The 23,604-nt window shown below is 41.3% G+C and overlaps 1 protein-coding gene across 3 annotated transcripts in view; it reads left to right on the top strand.

Moving 5' to 3' along the window:
• The first annotated feature begins 3,394 nt into the window (after nt 1-3,394).
• Nucleotides 3,395-23,604, top strand: part of sh3pxd2b (SH3 and PX domains 2B) — a 306,057-nt gene continuing 285,847 nt past the window's right edge. For 2 of the 3 annotated variants that reach the window (XM_041193214.1, XM_041193212.1), the window contains exons 1-2: nt 7,446-7,750; nt 19,331-19,411. In XM_041193214.1, coding sequence (XP_041049148.1) covers nt 7,679-7,750; nt 19,331-19,411 — 153 coding nt within the window. In that variant the 5' untranslated portion in view covers nt 7,446-7,678. Of the gene's footprint in view, nt 3,546-7,445; nt 7,751-19,330; nt 19,412-23,604 lie in introns of those variants that run through there. The other variant, XM_041193213.1, reaches the window with a different exon arrangement.

The raw sequence follows: 23,604 nt of genomic DNA, 5'->3' as shown, positions 1-23,604 counted from the left end.
GGGTTGGGGGATAATTAGGTCTGGTTAGGGAGTACGCGGGTGGGCAAGGAGGTAGTCAGGTAGGGTAAGGGAGGCTGGTTGGAATGTTGAATAGTAGTTGGGTGGTCGAGGGGTAGTCGGGTAGTTAGTGTGGTCTGGTGAGGGGGTTCCTGCGTTGCCTGGAGGGGGTCAGTGTGAGTGATTGGAGGGTCATTAAGATATGGTTGTGAAGTATAGCTGGGTGTCGTCAGCACATGTGTGAAAACTAATTGCCTTTGGATGTTATCAAGGCTCAGCATGTAGATGAGAAATAAGAAGGGGCTAAGGATTGATCCTTGAAAGACGCCAGAGATAAGGGTGCAGGAGCAGGAAGTAAAGTCCTTGCAAGTGATTCTCTGGCTACAATTAGATAGATAAGAATGGATTGAGGTGAGTGTAGTCCCAAACAGCTGGATGACAGTGGAGAGGTGTTGGAGGAGGATGATATTTTCCAAGAAAATCTTGAGAACCCCATGAGTTTCCTTGTAAATGGGGCCAGAGATGTGTTTAACTCCTCCATGATGAGTGAGGCGGCGAATGGCAAGTTTAGTGATTCCCTGGATATTATCTCGGAGGACTTTCCAGTGCTGTTTAGCACCCCTTTTACCGGGACCTTTACCACCTTTGCCTCTAACGGACATCACACCCAGAGACAAAGTCTTGTAAATGGTGAAGTCAGCCATGTCAAAGGCTGCAGACAGGTGTAGAAGGACAAGGAGGGAAAGTTTATCTTTTTGACAGTCACACAAGATGTAATTTGTGACTTTGGTAACAGTCATTTTAGTAACTTTGGCAGGGGCGAAAACCTGAATGGAGGGTTTCAATCATGGCGTTCCGGGAAAGATGGGAATGGATTAGGGAGGTGAGAACACATTCAGGGTCTTTGAAAAGGAAAGGGAGTTTAGAGATGGAAAAGTAGTTTGCAAGGACGGAGGTGTTGGGGGTTGTTTTTTTGAGGAGGGGTGATAATGGCAGATTGAAGGAGAGAGGAACAAGAGCTGAAGAGACAGAACCGTTTACAATATCGGCTAAGATGGGGGCCTGGAGAAGGTTGGTGGTCAGCAGTTCAATAGGTAAAGGGTTAAGGTAACAGGATGTGCGTCTCAGAGAGGGCAGGAGGGGAGATAGAGAAACTAGAGAAATATGCAAGTTCCAAGCATGGTGGTGGGGGGGGGGGGGGGGGGGGGCATTAAGGGAGTTTTATCCATTCATTTTAAAGTTTTTTTAATGAAACGTATCAGAATGTACACACAATAGCTTTTTATTCAGCAATTTTAATTAGGTTTTTGTGCTCTTGGTGTTAACTTTGATTTTTTTTGTTTGAACAACTGGGCAGTAGTTCAGAATGTTGAGTAAGATCACCTAACCACATAAGGTGCAGGTTTGTTGAAGTGTCCACCTTATGATAATGTCGATTCTATTGCCCCTGTGTGTCATGCTAATTGATTTAATGTGATATCAAAGCAGGATTCAACTAGAATGTAATTATAGTGCAAATGACCTTTATAAACATTAAAAATGGCACTTCGAAAATCTTTCAACTCATTGTTTACCACATTTGCTGGGGCTGGGACCGTCTGTTTTTCTGGTCGGAGCAACACTTGGGTAAGCAATGAAACTAATCTGACGCTGAACATGTTGCCGAAGCGACCCTCATGCGATAGCGGGGCGGATTTAACTGAACAAGCGCATGTTGCAATTCCCCATTCTGCCAACTCGAAAAATCTCTGGCACCACTGTCGGACCTTCGCTTAGCTTTTAAACATCCTCCTACATCTGACTCCTCCTTTTGCCACGACGTGCAGAAGGCCAACTGACTCCTTTCCCCGGGTCTCTCCTAAACTCTCGTATAGCTCTCCCTGCCGACTTATTCCGGAACAGAAGCAGTTTATCTTTTAGAACTGCCTCCTCCTCCTTGTCCATAACAAGCTAGTTTATTGCTGCATGCAGTCTCTTTGATGTTCAATGTTGCTGATTGATCCAAGTGCTGACCTGCGTTCTGCATGAACCATGGGCTGATTATTTTCATCATTTTCTGTTTTTATTTCAGATCGCAAATATTTGTAGTTTTTGTTCCATTTTATTTTATTTCCGGCATTTATTTGATTTAGAAACAGCGAAACAGTTCGATTAGTGGATGTAACCAATAAGGTGATGAGTAAAACTTAAAGTTTACTGATGCATCTGGAATTATTCAACAGCCTTTGACATCTCGATCGCCCCGGAATGATAAGGTCACATTTTAGTGTAGATCACAGTTAAACTGATCTGTGTGGTTCAATAGTCTTATTTTTACAACATGCTGAGAATATTTTGCTAATTTCTCCGCTTAATAATATATGGTCAAAAATAAGCAGCATAAAATGATAAATATTTCCCCAATACTGTTTCTCAGCACATGGCTATAGTGTCAATAAAACTATAGTTATGGAACAGGGTGTTTCATCTCCACTGGAAGCAGTCAGCAGATTCTGCTATCTTGGATCTATGGTGACAGACATCCTGTCTCTTGACGAAGAGCTCAGCACACACATTGGAAAGGCAGCCATTAATATTAACAAAACAGGAATGGAAAAACAACAAACTGATCCGCAAGACCAAGATGCTTATTTACAAGCGCTGAATCCTCAGCACATTGCTGTATGGCAGCAAAGCTTGGACAATTTACACCTACCAAGAAAAAAGCCTCAGTAATTTGCACTTCCGGTATCTACAACACAATCTTGGCATGGAAAAACAAAGTCACCAATGGACCATGTCAAGCATGCTTGTGATAATCAAGCAAAGAAGGCTTCGCTGACTTTGGCATGTCCACAGGTTGGAAGATGCCCACATCTCCAAGGATATATTAAATGGGGAGGTGGCTTGTGCCAAGAGACCAGCAGGGCACCCAGAGATAAAAGCAAAAAACTGCAGATGCTGGAAATCCAAAACAAAAACAGAAACAGAAATACCTGGAAAAACTCAGCAGGTCTGGCAGCATTTTTACTTTTTACTTAGTTCTGTTGAAGGGTCATGAGGACTCGAAACGTCAACTGTGCTCTCCTCTGCCGATGCTGCCAGACCTGCTGAGTTGTTCCAGGTATTTTCTGTTTCTGTTTTTGTGTTGCAGCAGGGCACCCAATGCTGATTCAAGCTTGCCGCCAAAAAAAGACATGAAAACCCTCAATATCAATCACGACTGGTGGGAAACTATAGCTGATGATCAATACAAATGGTGATATCATCACCACAATGACATGTAGTTTCAGAAGCTCCAAAGCAGACACCAGCCCTGCAACCAAGCCATCAGCAGAGATTATTCGGCACCATTGGCAAAGGACAACTTCTTGTGTGGCACTTGTGGCAGGATTTTCCTTTCCAAAATCAGCTTGTTCATTCATCAAAGGAAGTGTAGATGAAGTCATCTGATCTCAATGAAGTTCTGAGGCTGCATTCCCATCATCTCTCTCAGATGGAAGGATGCCAATCAGTCATTGAGCCTGTAGATGGTGATCATTAATGATTTATTTACCACCTCAACAAAGGTACAGTAGCTCTAGATTTGAAGATTACTGTGTTTACAAATACAAAACAACCTGATGTGTGTAATGTTTCACCATGAACTACCTTCATCTCTTTTTTGTTGCTTGCATTATTTTATACCTCTAGGAGTGTCTCTGATCTATGTCAGTTAGGTTCTCAAAAATGTTCTCTATAGAATGTATTGAATCACAGTCTTACAGTATTGGTTTGCTGTAGAAATGTGTACTCATCGCATATTGACCTAAAATAGTTTATTTCAACCAATATTTGGACACTTGCAATAAACACATTGATCTGTATTTGATTTTGAATTCTGGCTCAGCGTGTAGCTTGGAAAGGTTAATGGCTTCAGAAAAATGGGGCAGTGCTGCATTACCATTTTGACTTCACCACCACCAGTCAGTGTGGTGCCCCCCACTATCATACTGAACCTGGTCTTATTTCCCCTCTTTCTTTAGTTTAATTTTTTTGATTTAATTTTTCTATTTAACCCATACTTAGATGTTAAAACTGCCTGCAAGGGTTTCAGAATTGAAAAATAAAGCTGTGGAGGTTTATAGCATGGAAGGAGAATGGTCAGCCCATTGTATGTGTGACACTTTGCTAGATAAATCTTAATGGTCCTTGGCACCCCAACACCTTAAATTTAAAATTTAAATCCTTTGTATTTAAATCCTTTCATGATCTCAGCCTTTCCCCCTCATTCCTCCTGGCCCCCACCTTTGCAATTTAATCCAGGTGTATAACTATCCAACAACTCAGCATTCACTAACACAGTTGAATCTTATGCACCCCCATTCACTTAACCCCACAATTGACGGGCATGCCTTTACCTGCCTAAGTCCTATGCTCTGCAATTCCTAACCTAAATCCTTCTGTTTCTTTTCCTTTCTCTCTATAAGACCCTCCTCTATAAAACCCACCTTATAACCCATCTCTTTGACTAAGTTTCTTGTAACCTCCCCAATATCTGTTTCTTCGGGTTGTCATTTTTATTATGCCTCTCTGAAGTATTTTTCTACATTAAAAACACTATATGAATGCATGTTGCTGGCCCTATCTTTTACCCCACCCCCAAAAAACACTCTTGAAAGTAATGACTCACGTTGCAATTTGGACACTTTTAAGGTGCTTTTATACTGTACTGCCTAGTTCATTCCTTCTTGCCTCTTAATTTTAAGCCAGGCGTTGATCACAAGAATTCTTCTGTGTATTCTGGAGAGCAATCTCTGAATAAAGTGATCAGCTCCCTTAATGTTTGACCTATTCGTATACCCATAACTTCAGTGGTTCTATGATGGCATTGGTTGCCAGATTGTGGACATTTGTACAATGGAGCACAGTCAAAAGAGGCAGGCCCATGCAGGACAGATAGAGAAAGCTGTTTCTAAAGCATACAGTATTCTAGTCTTTATTAATAGGGGCATTAAGTACAAAAGCAGGGAGGTTATGATGAACTTATATAGGGCACTAGTTAGACCTCAGCTGGAGTATTGTGTACAGTTCTGGGCACCACACTATAGGAAGAATGTGAATGCACTGGAGAGAGTGCAGAAGAGGCTTACGAGAATGTTTCCAGGGATGGGACTCTTCAGTTATGAGGAAAGATTGGAGAAGTTGAGACTGTTTTCCTTGGAGAGGAGAAGGCTAAAAGGAGACTTGATAGAAGTTTTCAAAATCATGAGGGGTCTGGACAGAATAGATAGGGAGAAACTGTTCCCACTTTTAAATGAGAACCAGAGGGCACTATTTTAAGTGTTTTGCAAAAGAAGCAAATTCGAGGTGAGAAAAAACTTTTTCACACAACGAGTAGTTTGGGTTTGGAATGCACTGCCTGGAAGTGTAGTGGAGGCAAGTTCAACTGAGGCATTCAAGAGGGCATTGGATGATTATTTAAATTGAAACAATGAGCAGAGTTAGAGGGAAAAGGCAGGGGATTGGTTCTAAGTTAAAATGCTCAGACAGCTGATGCAGATATGATGGGCCGAGTGGCCTCCTTCTACGCCATAACAATTCTGTGCTTCTGTGATTTCCTGTTAGTTCCTGTGCTATAAAATAAAATACCCATATGTTTCTGATGCTACTGTTCTGAGAGAAAGATAAAGTGTCCGAGAGGCTTACTTTCTGTGACCCTTGATCTTGAGGCCTAAGGAAGTCAGGTACTGGGAGATAGACTTCTCTAGTTTATATTATAGTACTGTGTTCCAATCATTGATTGCATGCCACCAATTTAAAAAAAATCAACCTTATCAAAATGATCTTTCTTCAAACGCGATCCTAGAAAGTGAGCACTACCAGGTTAGTCAAAGACGGAAGGGAGGACGTCATGGTATCTAATCCTATCCCTGACATTGACACATACTTGGAAAAAGGGGTCACTGAATTAATAATCAAGGGTGACGACTCAGGTTGATTCACTGCCGTGCGTCTTAGCACCACTTTACTTAGCACTGATAACCTTGTGGCTGATACCTTTGTGGCTTTTTCTTTCGCTTCTTTTAATCAGGATCTGTCATATAGAGCAATGGAAAAGTGAGTTTGGTGCCTGTATTCATTTTATGTCCAGGAGTCTGGCATTGCACTCACGTTAGATTTTTATTGCAAGGGGAATGGAATATATAAGTAGGGAAGTCTTGCTTCAACTGTGCTATAACGGCATGGGTGAGACCAGACCTGGAGTACAGTGCACAGTTTTGGTCTCCTTATTTAAGGAGATATATATTTGATTGGATGCAGTTCACAGAAAATTTACTAGGTTGATTCCTGGGAAGAAGGGCTTGGTATATGAGGGAAGGCTGAACAGGTTGGGCCTATACTCATTGGAGTTTAGAAGAATGAAAGGTGATCTTATTGAAACATATCAAATTTGGCTTGATAGGGTGGATGCTAAAAAGGTGTTTTCCCTCATGGGGGAATCTAGAACTAGGGGGCAGAGTTTCACATTTAAATGAAGATGAGGAGGAATTTCTTCCGAGGGTGCTTAGTGTTTGGAATTCTCTTCCTCAGAGAGCTGTGTAGGCTGGGTGATTGAAGATATTCAAGGCTGAGTTAGACAGATTTTTGATCCATTATAGAGTCAAATGGTTATAGGGGCGGGTGGGGGAGGGGGGCAGTGCAGCAGACAGGGAAGTGGAGTTAAGGTCACAATCAGATCAGCCATGATCTTAATTGAATGGCGGAGCCAAGTGGCCTGTCCCTGCTCCTATTTCTCAAGTTCTTATATCGTGCTAAGTGCACTCAAAGGCCTAAGTCAGTAATTATATTTTTGCCTTGTTGTGAGGCAGAGTGTCTCAGTTACACATTTAGTTTCCCGACTGTGAAGTCTAGAGGAGATGAAGCACCCCTTTATTCTCCAGGGGCCCAACATCAGTACAAATGATAACTGCTTTATATTGCATCTAGTGCTACAGCTACTCATTGCACGAATCACTAGCAATAAAGAGAACATGTCAATGTGTTAAAGCAGTTAAGAAAACGGGTCTTTCCGACCTCAAATCCTGCAATAAAAACAGAAAATGCTGGAAAAACTCAAGCCTGGCAGCATCTGTGGAGAGAGAAACAGAGTTAACGTTTCGTATGATTCTTCCGATGCTGCCAGACCTGCTGAGTTTTTCCAGCATTTTCTGTTTTTATTTCAGATTTGCAGCATCCTGCTTTTATCTCAAATCCAGTAAACTTGCTTTGGTACGAAAGCAAGATACTGATAATCTGAAATATAAGCAGAAGGTGCTGGAAATATTCAGTCAGGCGGTATCTTTGGAGAGAGAAACAGAGTTAACGTTTCAGGTCAATGACCTTTTGTTCCGACGTAATCAGATTAAAGCAAGCCGCAGTTGGCAGCCTCCAAATGGCACGGGCCCCTTTAATGTATAAATGGGCTGGGTTAGTGGCGTGAAGTTGGGCGGATTCTGCTGCCTTTTTCTGTTGCCTGCGGTTCTCTGGGAAAGCTTATAGTCGGACTAAGTGGAGACAAAACAGTCAGGCTGATGGCACCAGAGGCTGGAGAGCGCAGGAGGATCGGGGGGCAGTAAGTGAGGCCGGCGGATGAGGAATCGCCGAAGCGCAGCAGAGAATCGCAGGCGGCTGTGGATCTGATTTTTCACTGCGAGGTTTTTGGATCGGATCGGGCCGGATCATGCCTCGGTCATCTATTGTAGACGTGAAGGTGCAGGACGTACAAAAAAGACGGATCCCAAATAAGCATTATGTATGTGAGGCTGCAGTTTCTGGACTAACTTAGAATAATGAACTGTCTCTGGTGCTTTTCTTTAGAGCGGGGAGAACATTGTTGTTGAGCACTCGGGGAACATCTGGTTAGTTTTGGGAATGCAACTTGTGTTGGGCAATGGATTTAAGATTTAACTTAAGATAGTTTTAAATATCATCGTGCTGAATGCCGGTTCAGTTGTACTTGTTACACTGATGCCGATTCAGATTTAACTTTTAATTCAACAGTTGTTGGTCCTGTCGATTTTGTAATTATCATGACGATTTGATTAGCTTTCTCCTCAGCTCCGAGCTATATCGCCCAGCGTGTGTACACAATGAAAATAAATCTACCGGGGAGGATTTTTCAAGGCACACAATTTTAAAGTGTAGATTTCATAAACTCCAAACTGTAACCGTGGATGGTGTGGGGGGGGGGGGGGGGGTGGGGGGGGTGGGGGGGGAGAGAGAATTGGAGTAACAAATAAATCCTTTCAGATACGGAATTGTTTCCTCTCAGCCCTGCAGTCATGTTACAGCAACATCGACCGACATGGAAAAGCAATGTGCCACTTGGCAGTTTTTCACAGAGAACGACTGCGAACTTCGACCATATTAAAATAAGAGTTACATATATGTTCCACTGTAAAACTTAGGTCTTGAGATCCTGGGTGGGTCCCACTGTTTAATTTCACTGAAATACCGCCAGCAGCTTCTACGTTCTCTGAACCATCTGCTCAATTACAGTGTCAATGTAGGAACCGGTAATCAAGGAAAACTTTATTAATTGCGTTTCTGAAGAATGGTTTTTTTAATAAAATAAAGTCACAGTAGCTTTTCACCACGTCACACAATAATTTTAAAACAATAAAATTAGTTCATAAAAACGAAGCTTTGAAATGTATATTGAGACGTGGGAGTTTCACCTTGATGTAGAATGCACGATGTATCCCTAAAGATAAATCGCACGTGGGAATGATCATCCCATCCTGCATTAAATATGTACTTATAGTACTCCCTGGCTTTCTCTTCGCAATCCTTTTATGCTGACGGCAGTAATTTATGACAGGTAATCATTCCACAGCAGTCGGTAGGTTTCAGGTAATTCACTCCTCATTTATGAGCCTGACTACTGAGAGTCAAGAGGTTCTCAACTATGCGAGCTAGCCGGATCCTGCCCTCATTTGAACACCCTTCCCTACCCCCTCCTGAATTTCCAGATTTCTGGATAGCTATGGCCTATTGGCTTCAAGCGATGTTTAGTGACTTCAGCATAGGCTAACAATTAGAACTGGGCTGCGTCGCTCAGTATCTTATCAAGTGATATTCACTGAGCCGCTGGCGAAAAGGAGAATTAATTGTCCACAACACAATTTATAACAGTTATATATATTTTTTGAATTTTGGAAAAGGGAGATTCATTTGCAGGATTCTTCAAAAAGCACCAAATGGGTAATTGGTAGATTATTGGAAAATTGCTAATGGTTTGAAATCATGCATATATGTAACATAGAAAGTAAGTTTTATGTATATATAAAATGGGTAATAGAATTGTATGCTATACTATTTTCTTTAGAAGATGGGTAACCTACAGGCTTCCTATAGTGAAGAGAAAAAACAGTATGACTATTTCTGTTTTGTCCAGTAATTGTATAAACCTTTAGTAAAACCATTTGTTATACTGGAGCATCACAGTTTTTTTATATAAAAGATTTATTGAGGGCTCCAGGCAAGTATTTTCTCTACCTCTTAGCAGTGAAATTTCCAGATTTTTTTGATCAAACTCACCAGGAAAATCTTGGCAGGCACTTAGTAAAGCCATTGCTGTAGGGAGCTTCATTTTATTGGGGAGTTGGAGACTGACAGTGTTGTGATGAGTTGCTGGGTGGGAAAGAATGATTGACTATGTGGAAAATAGCTGATGGTTCTTGAAGCACTGGAAGGTTTCTCTCCATTTGAGGATATTTGGATAACTTTTATCCAATGTTACTGTTGTTATATTTCAAATTGAAAATCTTAGTTGAATTGATGGAATTAAAGCAGCTGCTTTTTATGTTGGGTAGGCTGGGATACAATGGCCCACAGCTCCTCACAAATGAATGTTGTGCCGCTGCATGCAAACTTACTGCAAACCTGTGGGGTTCATTAAGGCAAGCAGGAAGATCCAATAAAAGTGAGTCTAAGTGGAGGACTTAATGCATTTTGTTTTAGTGGGGGAAGGAAAATTTGTAGTTTCCCTGCCAATGCATTGGCTCAGGGCAGCTTTAATGCAGAACAGGGACCAAAATTGTGACTCTCCTTTCCTATATGGCTTAGCTGCTGGGTGGATAAGCATACTTAGCTATCATTTTTTTATTAATTCACGGGATGTGGGTGTCACTGGCTAGGCCAGCATTTATTGCTCCTGCCCTTGAGAAGGTGGTGCTGAGCTGCCTTCTTGAACCACTGCAGCCTATGTGCTATTGGTACACCCATAGTGCAGTTAGGAAGGGAGTTCCAGGATTTTGACCCAGTGACAGTGAAGGAGCACTGACATATTTCCAAATCAGGATAGTGAGTGACTTGGAGGGGAACTTCCAGGTGGTGGTGTTCCCATTTATCTGCTGCCCTTGTTCTTCTAGGTGCTAGTGGTCGTGGGTTTGGAAGGTGCTGTTGAAGGAGCCTTGGTGAATTCCTGCAGTGTATCTTGTAGGTGATACACAATGCTGCTGCTGTGCGTCGGTGGTGGAGGGAGTCAATGTTTGTGGATGTGGTGCCAATCAAGTGGGTTGCTTTGTCCTGGATGGTGTCAAGCTTCTTGAGTGTTGTGGGAGCTGCACTCATCCAGGCAAGTGGAAAGTATTCCATCACACTCCTGACTTATGCCTTGTAGATGATGGGCAGGCTTTGGGTCATCAGGAGGTGAGTTACTTGCTGCAGGATTCCTAGCCTCTGACCTGCCCTTGTAGCCACAGCATTTATATGGCTAGTCCAGCTCAGTTTCTGGTCAATGGTAACCCCCAGGATGTTGACAGTGGGGAATTCAGTGATGACAGTGCCATCGAACGTCAAGGGACAATGATTAGATTCTCTTTTGTTGGAGATGGTCATTGCCTGGCACTTGTATGGTGCGAATGTTACTTGCCACTTGTCAGTGGATTGATGTCACTATGTTTAGTTATAGCTAGTTGATCTCCAATGGCATTGCACACCTGGAATAAAAATGAAAATTGGGATTTTCCATCATCCTACTATTATGGTGGGCTTGCTTTGGAGAAGGAAAGAAAATGTGGGTGGGGGGAGGTTTGATGCCTGCTTACTGTCTGATCTTATTTGTCACTCTGCCAACACCGGCTGAGACCAATGCCACGTGTAAATGGAGGCAGAGCCTGGATCCCTTTCATTACCCCATGTTATTTATTAGTCTTTCATGGGACATGAGTATTGCTAACAAAGCCATCATGTGTTGCCCTTGAGAAGATGGTTGTGAGCTGCTTTCTTAAACCAATGCAGTTCATCTGGTGTGGATTTTCCCACAGCGCTGTGAGAAAGGGAGTTCCAGGACTTTGACCCAGCAACAATGAAGGAACGGCAATGTAGTTCCAAGTCAAGGTGGCTTGGAGGGGAACCTGAAGGTGGTGGTGTTCCCATTTGTCTGCTGTCCTTGTCCTTCTAGGTGGTAGAGGCCACAGGGGGTTTGGTAGGTGCTGTCGAAGGAGCCTTGGTGAGTTGCTGCAGTGGATTTTATAGATGGTACACACTGTTACCACTGTGTAGTGGAGGGAGTGAATGTTTCGGGTGGTGAATGGGCTGCCACTCAAGCAGGCAGTTTTGCCCTGGATTGGGTCAAGCTTCTTCAGAGTTGTTGGAGCTACACTCACCCAGGCAAGTGGAGAGTATTCCATTACACTCCTAACTTATGACTTGTAGCTGGTGGACAGGCTTTGGGAGTCAGGAGGTGAGTTATTCGCCACAGAATTCTCAGTCTCTAATTTGCTCGTGTAGCCACAGTATTTCTGGTGCTTTCTGGGGTCACCAAGGCAAAGATGGAGGAAGCACCATCAGTTAAAATTAAGAGGTTCTTTGTCCTCTGCTGTTGTCAATTTTCTGAAAATAATATTTTTGAGGCAATAAGTATGGTGTTTGAGATAGCCTTTATAATAACTGGATAACAACCATGTTTAAAACCAAATGAATGTTAACAGGAAAATTGAGGGTTATTTATAGGAAAAAATTGATACTTTTTGTTCTCCAAAAGCTTGGGCATTTTTAATGCCTACTGCGTAGGATTCTGCCTCTAAATATGAAAGCTGCACGGATAAATGTAAAATAGCCAGAGTAAGTTCACAGAGATGGTAATGCATTTGAAGATTTTATTGAAATAGAGAAATATATGAATTTTATTTGTATATGAGGAAGTTTGATGAAATTGAATATCCAATGAACGCTATTAATTAATTTCTCCACTTAAATTACCAGTTATTGGGTACATTTTTTTTGAAGATATTATCATTGAAATGCCTTGAACCTTTCTGAATTTGTGCCATCACTAAGAATGCCTTTTTAAAAATTTGTTCATGGGATGTGGGCATTAGTGGCTAGGCCAGCATTTATTGCTCATCCGTAATTACCCTTGTTCAGATGGCATTTAAAGGACAACCATGTTGCTGTGGGTCTGGAGTCAAATGTAGACCAGACCAGGTAAGGATGGCAAATTTCCTTCCCTAAGGAAGAATTGGAGAACCAAATGGCTTTTAATGACAATTGGCAATGGTTTTGTGGTCATGATCAGACTTTTCTTAATTCCAGATCTTTATTGAATTCAAATTTCACCATCTGCCATGGTGGGATTCGAACCCAGGTCCCAGACCATTACCCTGGGTCTCTAGAACACTAGGCCAGTGACAATACCACTATGCCTCCACCTCTGTAACTCCTGTCTCGCAATGGCTGCTGAAACCCATATTCTACCCTCTATGACTTGAGGTCATCCAAAACTCTTGTGCCCGTGTGTTAACTCACAGCAAGTTCAATTCCCCTGTCACCTCATGTGCTTGCTAACCATTGACTTCCAGTCAAGCAAAGTATTGTTTCAAATACCCACATGGCCTTGCCCTATCTCTGTGGCCTTCTCCAGCCCCACAACCCTTCGAGATATCCGTACTGCGCTAATTCTGGCCTCTTCCAAATTCCCAATTTTGCTGCTGCTTGTAGCTACTTCTACCAGAAGCTTTGCTGTCATGTTATTTCACACTCAACTGTCTGCGCCAGCCACATACATCCACTGTAGCTCATCTGCAAATGCTCTGTGATCTCCTTTTTTAAATTTTAATTGCTCTACAATTGGTGGCTGCGCCTTTAGTCTCTTAGGTCTCAAGCTCTGGAATGCCTTCCCTACACTTCTCTACCTCACTTTCCTCCTTTTATGGCATTCCTTAAAACCGACCTCTTTTACCAAGCTTTTGGTCATCTGTCCTAATTCTCCTTCTATGGCTCGGTGCCATACTTTGTTTTATGATGCTTCTGTGAAGTCACCTTAGGACATTTCATTACATTAAAGGAGCTATATAAATATAAAGTGTTGTTTGAAAAGACTGAAAACCTAATGGCCCAGATTTAGCTGCAGCAGGGCATCTGATGCCACCTGTTGTAACTTAGGCTTGTCTATTTATGTTTGGGTTCCAAATTTTTTGCTGAAAGTGCAAGTTGATAACGATGCAGTGAGAAAAAAACAGGACATCTGAAATCTGTATGAAAAAGGTCAGCAATTGTTCATCTCCTTAACCAATCTGATTGAATGATTATGAAGTAAACACTGCAAGGATTGAAAAGGCAACATATATCAGACTGGGTGAATTCAGTGTTAAATCAGGTACAGAAAGAGAACTAGAAGGGAAGAAATTTTCAGTGCTGGAGAGGTTGATTGGCAGTAATGAACAATTATCATGATGTTTAAAGGATACTTCTACTTGTAATGACAAGACTGTACTTTTTGTAGCAAGTTTAGTTCGTATTTACTGCACAAATACAGCACTTCACGCCATCATGCATTTCAACAATGAGATGGTTTTCCTGAAGCTAATGACAGAGTAGCACAATTCAAACAGCAGCTTTTGGATATTTGCATTTAGCCATGCCTCTGCTTCTTGCCTGAAGTTACAGTATCATTTATTCATGAATAATGGTGTAAATAAGTGTTCACTTTTGGGTTCAACCTTTAGAAGCCAAAAAAACTCCCCTATTTTAATAAGTCTGTGCTTTATCAGAGATAAATGTGCAGTGTTTTTATAGATTGGCTTTTCCAGTGCTGGTAAAAGCAATAGTGTGGGGTCTATTAAGAAGTTAAACTATTTATGTTCAAATGGTATCTGAAGAATAATGCCAAGGAACAAGAGTAAAGTTCGCTTACACCTAATTGAAACAATTCCATAATGAAAGTAGTTCAAAAGTGGACAAGGTGGAAGCTAGTTCTGCATCCTGGTTCCATACATAGCAACTTGGTACCAGCTATTATGTTTGCTAGGATCCTTTCAAATGGCTATCATGAGATTTAGACTGCATCTGGATAGCATGCAATGTATCCAAACTCAAGTGAATATTGACAAAGTGAATGTTGCAAGGTGTCCTTTGAGTTCCAGGTCTGTGTTTAACCCAGCTACCACAGCTAGATGAAAGGCTTTCTCTCAGTAGGCTGAAGGGTTCTTAGGTGAAATACGTTTGGCTCGTTTAAGCCTAAATATTAGTAGATGTGGCCATTTTAGTCAAGCTAGGACGTGCCTGAAGTACGATAGTGAAAAATTGATGATACTTTGGGGGGGTACTTTCCATGACTAGGTTTAAAGTACATTTTTATGACATTGGTAGAGGGAGCTTTAATCTGCATAATGTTGTGCCTGCTTTGAGAATGCTTAATGTTTTAGAGGGTAAATTTGAGGGTCCTTGTGCATGCTGAGGTACATTGAATCTTGTGAGAGTACATTGAGCCTGCTGCCCTCAATTTTTGAATAGAAAGCATTTGCATTTATATAGCACCTTTTCACAATCCAGGTACATAGAAGGCACTTTGCAGTCAATGAAGAACTTTTGAAGTGTATTCACTTGTTATGTAGGAATCATGGCAGCCAATTCACACATGGCAAGGCCCCAAAACAGCAGTGTGTTTCAGATTCTGTATTTTGTGGTGATGTTGATTAAGGGAAGAATATTGGAGATCTTTTATACCAGCTGAGAGGACAAAGGGGGCTTTGGTGTAATGTCACCTCTGACAGTGCACTACTGAATGCAGTGCACTGAAGTGCCTGTCTTGATTTTGTATTCGAAACCTTGAATGGGACCTTAACCCTCACCCTTCTGACTGAGAGGCAAGAGTGCTGTCAAATGGACCACAGTGTTCACCACATGCCTCAAATCTGAAACGGCTTGGTTGGTGCCCAAGTCTAAAGTATTCCAGTTTCCAGTGCTAACATGCCTCACCTAAAAATGGAAGTGATACAGCACTTTCAGTGAGGTAACAGGATGACTCTAATTTTCTTCTTTCACACAGAGACTCCTGAATAGGCATACTGGTTTTTGCACCTTGTCAACAGTCTTTGTATGTGGCAGGATGTTCTTTTGTGTAACTCTTATCCTTTTTATCTCCCCACCTCCCCCGGCCATTAAAATAGTCATCTGGTCACTGTGGCGAGTTGGTTGCTTGCTAGCAGACACTCTCCATTACTCTCACATTACCCAGTTTGAGCTATTGCCAAGAGGACAGAGTCTGTCATGGGTTCATTTTTTTATGACCACTTAATTATAACACAGGAGTCATTACCTCCTTTCACTGGAAGCTGAAAGGATGTGGTAGTGGCTTTAAAACTCCTTCATATTTTCTGGTTTTAGCAACCCTGTGATTGCTGAGGGTGAGACTGACTTTTACTCAGACAGTCCTGTTTTGTCAGTTTCCATGAAAATTGGTAAAATCGCCACACACAGGATATCCATCAGACGTTATTGAGCTTGATTTGTAATTAACGCTGGGAATTGAATTTCACTAATATAGACAATTAATTATTGATGTTTTGCTCTTTTCTGAGATTATATTAGTAGACTAATGAAATTCTGAATCCGTTCTGTCATGCAACAGAATGCTTTAATTCACAATGCTCCCCTCTGAGGTGTATGGCGAAGTATTCAACAGTGTGCAGTTCACAACATGTGTGTCACAGATGGTGTAGGACACCTAATAAGAGTAATGAAAGAGTGACGAAATGCTGATATTGTAAACGTACCAGAGCTGGAAGTAAGTGTACAGGAACAGAATGTTTATAGTCAAACATGGGAGTCATGTGTGTCAGTATACCTGTTTACTGTATTTACTCTTGAGTTTATGTATTTCCTCTGGTACTAATCATGCCAATGATTTTCCACTATTGTTCCCATTCTTAGTTAGTGGAATCCTTTCTCAAAATGCTTGGTTTTGGGATAAATGTGTGTTCAAGGATGATCAATTCAACACAGAATCTATGGCCAGAATTTTACCTTCGGCGTGTGGGTGTGTGCCCGACATGCCGGAACGTAAAATGACGTGCAATGGTGTTGGGCATGCTTCCCGACGTCACTGCGCACCGTCGTGATATTTTATTCAGCGGGCGCATGCCAAAGTCGGCTGCGTGCCTGCTAATAATTGAAAGACCTATAAAGGCCATTAACAAGGTAATTAAGTTGAAGTTTGCGCTGCCCATCCAACCTAACAGTTGGCTGGCAGGTGAAAAGGCCAGGCAGCCTTTACATTTTTTAGGAAGCCTCATCCACAAGCAGGGTGAGGTTTCCTGAAGCTATTACAAATTGAATAAAAACTTTCTTTTGAAATTAAAAACATGTCCCATCTCATGTGACACAGTCACATGCGGGGACATGTTTCATTGAATTTTTATTGTATTTATTAATTTTTCCAAAAAGCGCCTCCATCTCCCTGAGGCACGGAGCTGCCTCAGGGAAATTGAAGTGCTCTTTCATGCCAGGCCCACTCTTCCTCCTCCCCCCGCCAGCACAGGAAGTGCTGCTACCACTTGCAATCCACGCGAGGCGGGCCTTAATTGGTTCACCCGTGTGAAATCGCGGTGTCGAGCTGATTGCAGGTGACGGTTGGTTTCCCGACTACTCCCACTGAGCCCGCCCAACGTGGGAAAAATTCAGGCCAGTGTCTTTTTAACCTTGTCATGTATCCACATGCCAGAGGTAAAGTTAGCTTGCTTTGCTATTTGTCAGAATAAACATAATTGGTTGCTCTATAAATAACATACAATTTTGCAGTACTAACTTTTTCTTCAGACTTCTTTTAAAGTAATTGTGTTGTGATGATCAATTAAACTTAACTGACTTAACCTGGTCCATAGTCATTGAATAAGATATAGAGCTTGCTGATTAAACTGTTATGTAGATCCACATAGTAGATGTTGTGATGGGAACAATGTAGGGTAGATTGTTCCATCTTTTGCATCTGGGGAATGCTCAGTTTTTTGGGTGAAAACCTCAACGAAAAGTGATGAACGTTTAAATTGTTGGGTCTCTGATCATTTTACATAATTTTCAAGGCTATTTTAGGGCCAGTGCTTGGCCTGTGCTGGGAGTAGGCACAGACTTTTCTGAAGTTATGGTAATTAAGCAGGGAGACATTCCTGCCCTCCAACTTCATTTTTGTGTTTGTTGATGTTATGAGATCCAGATTTACCTCCTCACGGAGAGAGAGCCGTGAAAAACAAGTTCCGACAGGCCTTGGGAGTTTTGCACATGTGCAGGCTGTGACCAGGTGATGCATGCGCAGTCCAGCATTTGAAGTCCTTTTGGCAGAAATCACGGGCCTGCAGTACCTGTGCAAAAAGAAAATGCCATGAAAACCTGGATCATGTGACCTAGTAGCAGAGCACCATTGTCGAGAAGAGTCTCAGGCAGGGGACAGGCTGAAGTTCCAGTGTTAAGAAGAAAGAGGAGCAGAGAAAGAGGCTCCTAGAAGAAAAAGGGCTGCGGTTTTTGAGTGGGGAGGGCTCAAGAGAAGTCCTGGCAATCGAAGAAGGTACCAGAAAGTTGGTGAATGCATGATGCAGGAAGTTGGAGCAGTGGTGTTCTGCTCAGCGTGGGTGAAGAGCTGAAGTTATGTTTGTGATTTGGTGCTGGAATGCAGACTTGGATATCTAGGATAACAGAATCTCAGGAGATGAGATTGAAACTCTGCAAGGTGGGCCACCATTGACTCTGACCAAGTTGGAAAGGCTTTTGGAGAGAATTCCAAGGCGAGATCTTCGAAGAGGAAAACTGGAATCCTTCATGAGAGAGACAAGCATTTCAACAAGATTAGTTGACTCAGTGTTTACTGACATCTAGGTGGGTTGCGGAGAAATCAATGGAATCTGTCTTGGTTGCATCTGCCGCTTATTGTGCAGTGTGGTGTGTTTGACCACAGTTTGCCTGTTAATTTACATGTACCTCATATTAACCCTGAATGTTAGAGTATAAGATAGATATTGTACAATCTTCTAGCTTTCTGATCTTTTATAGTAAAGTTTATTTTTGTTTGTTCAAAACCTGTGGAATCTTGTGGTTTTATTCTCTCAGCAAGTTTCTTGAATCTCAAACTTTGTCCACTTTAAACAGAAAGTTATTGGTCCCTAACTGGATTGTACCAAAAACTCAGGGGTCGGTCCTGGATAATAATATCGACCGCTCCAGCGCCCAAAAAAGGTGACATGATTGGAGGCTCTGTAGTGGTTCCAATGCAGTCTAAATACTGTTCATCATTCTAAATCCTTCCTTCCTTCCTCACGGAATGCCGCCACCAACCCCCCAGATTTTGTGTATGGAATCTACAGCTTCCAGCTGCTGATCTCCGTTGATAGCCGGAAGGCTCTGATGTCCAAGGCTCGAGATGCAGTTGCAGATCTGAGATGTCTATCTTCTCTAGTTTGCACTCACACTTATCCATCAGAAGGTCAATACATCAGAAGGTCAATAAATCTCAACTCATTGTGTACCAGCCTGCAGAGAGATACTGGACCCAACTGAGCTGGTGGAGTCAAATTTTGTGTAGGGAGTTTCTGCCACTGGCTCTGTGCCTCCTGTAAGTGGAGGGTAAAGGTTGTACATTTTACAAGGCAAAGCCAGAAGCTGCAATAAATGGTGGAGATTTGTCATAAATAAGTCTCTGGTATTTCCCAAAGGGTTCTGCTAGCCTCCTGGGGTACAGTGGGGAGATGGCATAACCCATGAGCAATCTCAGCCCCATTGTGAGTTCCAGGTCTTGGCCCACTAAGGAGAGGTATTCTGTGAACGGCATGCTCTTTTACATGGAGGTGGGGATGTATACCCCAACCCCCTATAGGTGTCTTGCAAATGTCACTATCGAAGGCCTAGAGCAGGTAATCTGGCTACTTCACTGTGGCAAATAAAAATTAATTTTATATCCAGTGTTTTCAGTTGTGTTTGTAACTTAGTTCACATTGTATGTGTTATGGCACATAAGAAACAGATTCGATATTTGCCTAGGTGATATGGTGGTGCTTGGAGTACTAACAACATGATCTAACTGCAATACCATTCTTTCCTGATCAGCTTCTTTTGCTTTCAGGTTTACATCATTCAAGTCACATGGTCCAATGGTTCCACAGAGGTCATCTACAGACGCTACAGCAGGTTCTTCAATCTGCAGGTAAGATTTGGATCATAACCACAGAATAATGGTGAAGAAAGAAGTCAAAAGTCAAGATTCTAAATTCCCTGTTGGATTTCTTGATGACTATCTTATATTGATGGCCTAATCTAGGCTTGTACTTCCTGGAATATTGAAAGTTAAGGGGTTGAGTTGATTGAGGTTTTGAAAGGACTTGGTAAAGTAGAAAGGGATTCTAGGATGAGGGGCCATAACCTTAGTGTTAAGTCAGGCCATTCAGGTGGGAAGTTGGGAAACCATTTCTTTGCACAAAGAGTGGTAGAAATGTGGAACTGTGTCCCACAAAGGCAGTAGAGTTTTTCTCAATTAATAATAATTTTACGTCCTTTTCAAAACAGTGACCAGAAATGCATGGAGTACTCTTAGTATGGCCCACCCAAAATTTGATATAGGTTTAGCAAAACTTCCCTACTATTCAATTCTGTCCCTCTGGAAATAAAGTCTAATGATTGGTTTGCTTTTTTAAAATGGCCTTGCTAGCATGTGGTGTAACCTTTAGTGATACAAGTAGTACAGTTTTGTCCACTGTTTGCCCCAGATTTTCCAAGCTAATAGAGAAAACGACTCAGCCAAACACATGGCTCTAATCAAAAGTTATGAATTTATTAAAAGTAAAATAGTATTTAAAGAAAAATAGATCAGACTAGGTTGCACCACATTAATAGTCTTCTAATGTTTCTTTAAAAATATGTTTCTTGAACTAAAATAATATCATTGTAAGATGATGAACGTGCAGCAAGTCAAATCTGTTGGGGATGGGGTTGCTTAATGTGCTGCATCTTTGCTGATGGCTGAAGCGACCAATCTGTACTTTTAATATAAATGCTGACTGTTGTGCCTCAGGTTTTGCCTCATGGTAGTGACCTGACATGCAGTGGAACTGTTAGAACTGAGCTAAAGAACTAGGGAAGGAGGAACGGATTTGTATTTTTATGGCACTTTTCATGACTACTGGATATCTCAATACACGCTGCAACCTATGAAGTACTTTTGAAGTGTAGTCACTGTTGCAATGTAGGAAAGAAAGTTTCAGTATTTGGCCAAAGTCATACACCTCTTACCTAAATTAATCTTATCAAGAATCAGAAAAATCCCATGCCAATAGAAGGGTGATGTATGATGTTGTTTGGTAATGTCACCTGGTGTGTGCTTTAACCAGGAGATGGTTATTCTGACAGTATGCACATGGCTAGCCTGCTTTTGGTGGTTGAATCATTAGGGAAAGAAATACCATCTTCTCTCCTAATGGCAGCCTCACACATGTTAATGTATCACAGCAAATAATTTGAGCCTGATAAATAAAAAAGACATAAACAAAAGAGACTTCTTTGTTCATCCTCCCAGTCCTCTCACTTTCAAACTTCAATATCAAATCCAGATGGGTTACATTTCCTCCCCTTCACAAAAGCAACAGATATTTCTCAGAAGAGAGTCCTAGAAGATATTTTTAATAATTAAAATACTAAATATAGTTGTTCATAAAAATATAACATACAGATTTTTACGATCCAGAAAGGATAGATGTTTGTCTGTCATTGACTTCCTCATGGGAAGAAGATAACTTGTCGGTTCCACTCACAAGGAACTTGCTCTACGTGGACATGCAAAAAAACGTCGAAGACTGAGGAGTTCACTTAATGCATGAAGGTTCATCCCCTCCATCACCAAAGCACTGTGGCTAGAATATATACGATCTACAGGATACACTGCAGCAACTCACCAAGCATTTCAACAACACTTTCCTCCACTGTACCAAGCAGAATGACAAGACCAGCAAAGTCAAAGGAAGACCATCACCTCCAAATTCCCTTCCAATACAACTCCTGACTTGTGACATATAACATGTTCCTTTATCATCACTAGACTGGCATTCTGGATTCAGTACCTAATACCTGTGTGAAAGCAACATTAATATAAGGACTAATTAGTTGAAAGAGAAAGCCCACCACTACATTCTCAGGGCAAGCCAGGATAGGCAATAAATGTGGTCTTGCCAGTGCTGCCCATATCCCGAGAGCAAATAGAGCCACATTTATAGAACATCTGTTAGGTGAACTGCCTGGAGCAATGCTGAAAATTCTCTCTATATGGAATCCCAGATAAACATTGCACCTAACAGCTTCCCTATTATATTTGTTAGTAGTCTTCCAGAGGTGATTTGCGCTTTGTGTCTTTTCTATGCTCAGTGCAGCAGGTCCCCTGCCTGTGGATAGTGCTGCACAATATTGTCAGCATTAACAAACAATGTACTGCAGATCGGTATGAGCTTATGGAAATTACCATGTGGTCAGATTTAGCTCAGCTTAAAAACTAAAAACAACTTAATAAAGAAATAAAATCAAAAAGCAAAAGTAGTTGTATTCACTAATGTAACTATCATAGGTTATGTTCTACTCCATGGAATTCTACTTCATAGAATAAAAGCTGCCTTACTCCCCTTCCTCCAAATTCATGTGGACAGTTACTGCCCAGGCTTTCAAAGCATATTCACATCAGAGAGGCATTAGAGGGAAGTTGGTGCATTCAGGTGAATGGAAAAAATTGAGGGGGGTGGGGGGAGATAAATGCAAGGAAAGAAGGTGCATTTTTATTTCAGAATTACCTAGCCCTTTTGAAAGCAATGGGTTTGATTTTTGACTTTGTGTGATTGCGTAAGATAGGTCATAGCAGTACTTGACGTAGAATGTGCTCCCAGTAGACAAGAATGTTGATATTTACTATATTCGCCAATGTAATTATTTTATGTCACATTGGGGTAAATTTTGCCTTTGAGAGAAAGTGTAAAATGGGCGATAGCGAAACAGCAGCCAGTTTTATATATTTCCAATGACATTGAGATATAAATTAGCTGCTGTTTCATTATTGTCCATTTTACGCTCACTCAAAGGCAAAATCTACCCCAATATGATGTCAAATAATTACATTGGCAAGTATAGTAATTATCAACATTTTTCTCTGCTTGAGCATGCTCTACACCAACTAGTGGATAATAAACATTCCATTCATTCTGAAGATATAAGTAAACAAAAATATGGGGTTTGGCAAACCTCCATCTGTATCCATAGCAACAAATCTATATATTTAAAGGTATGGGTGGTTAATTTTGTGCAAATGCTGAAGGGAGAAGACATGTTTAATTTTGCTTTTGTTAGACAGTGGTTTAGAATTCTTTTGGGTCCTGTTTCTGAACTTTGAGTTGACACTTCTTTATAGTATAATCATTGATCAGTTAAAATATATTGGGCCTGGGCCAATTTTTGGCCTGCATCTTTCTGGAAGTTCAAATTGCTTTCAGCAACAATTGTTCTATTTTTGATCCCAGTGACGACTTATATTTTTGATTTGTGCTACAATCCATGAGCCAATGATTTTGTCGATTTTAAAAACTCTGCTGTCAATTCTTTGGTATGAGATATAGGGTATGAAGCTTTGAGATCTATACTCCGACTTCCTTCTGATCTTGGAGAAAGCTGGATCAGGTCATGTTAGGCTCCTGATACAGTTCTTGATGTGTATTGTTCCAGATGAACTTGGCAAATTCTGTGCAGATCTGAGTCATTTTTTACACTCCAAACTAAGTTAAATATTGGACCATTGCTTTAAAATAAACTCTTAGCTGTCATTATTCCTTCCCTAGCAAAGTGACCTACTCTTGAAATTTATCTGAAAGCAACCTGTGGCTGAGAAATTGTTTTATCAGTGGAAAAGGTTTCTGCAAAATGTACGTACTTCCTTCTATCATGCTACAACACTGAATATATATTGTACACAGATTATATGCCTTCCAAATACATACAGTTGAAGATGTTGCATAATTCTATAAGTAACAATGGTATTACTGCTAATGGCTGAGTGAATCTTCAGCTAGATGTTAATAATTAAACTTAACCAGTTTGAAAGAGAAGAGCACATTGTTGGGAATATTATCTGGAGCCTTTTCAAATTATGTTTTCTATATAAAAACCATAAGCCTATTTTATACTACTTTATTGAATCCAACCCAGTTGTCATTGTATTGGTCTGCTCACAGCTGATGTGTAGGCCAACCTTGGTGCCACTATTCTCAAGAATAGTGGGCATATCTTGGAGCACATACATTTTGTCAGCCAGCGGGGCAATGTCATCTGTGAAATCTATAGTCGCCCGGTGGTGTTGTCATGGAATGCTAAGTT

The sequence above is a fragment of the Carcharodon carcharias genome, chromosome 8 (assembly GCF_017639515.1).
Source record: "Carcharodon carcharias isolate sCarCar2 chromosome 8, sCarCar2.pri, whole genome shotgun sequence".
NCBI lineage: Eukaryota > Metazoa > Chordata > Chondrichthyes > Lamniformes > Lamnidae > Carcharodon > Carcharodon carcharias.
The sequence above is the reverse complement of the archived record's forward strand: the minus strand, read 5'-3'. Positions and strand labels throughout refer to the sequence as shown.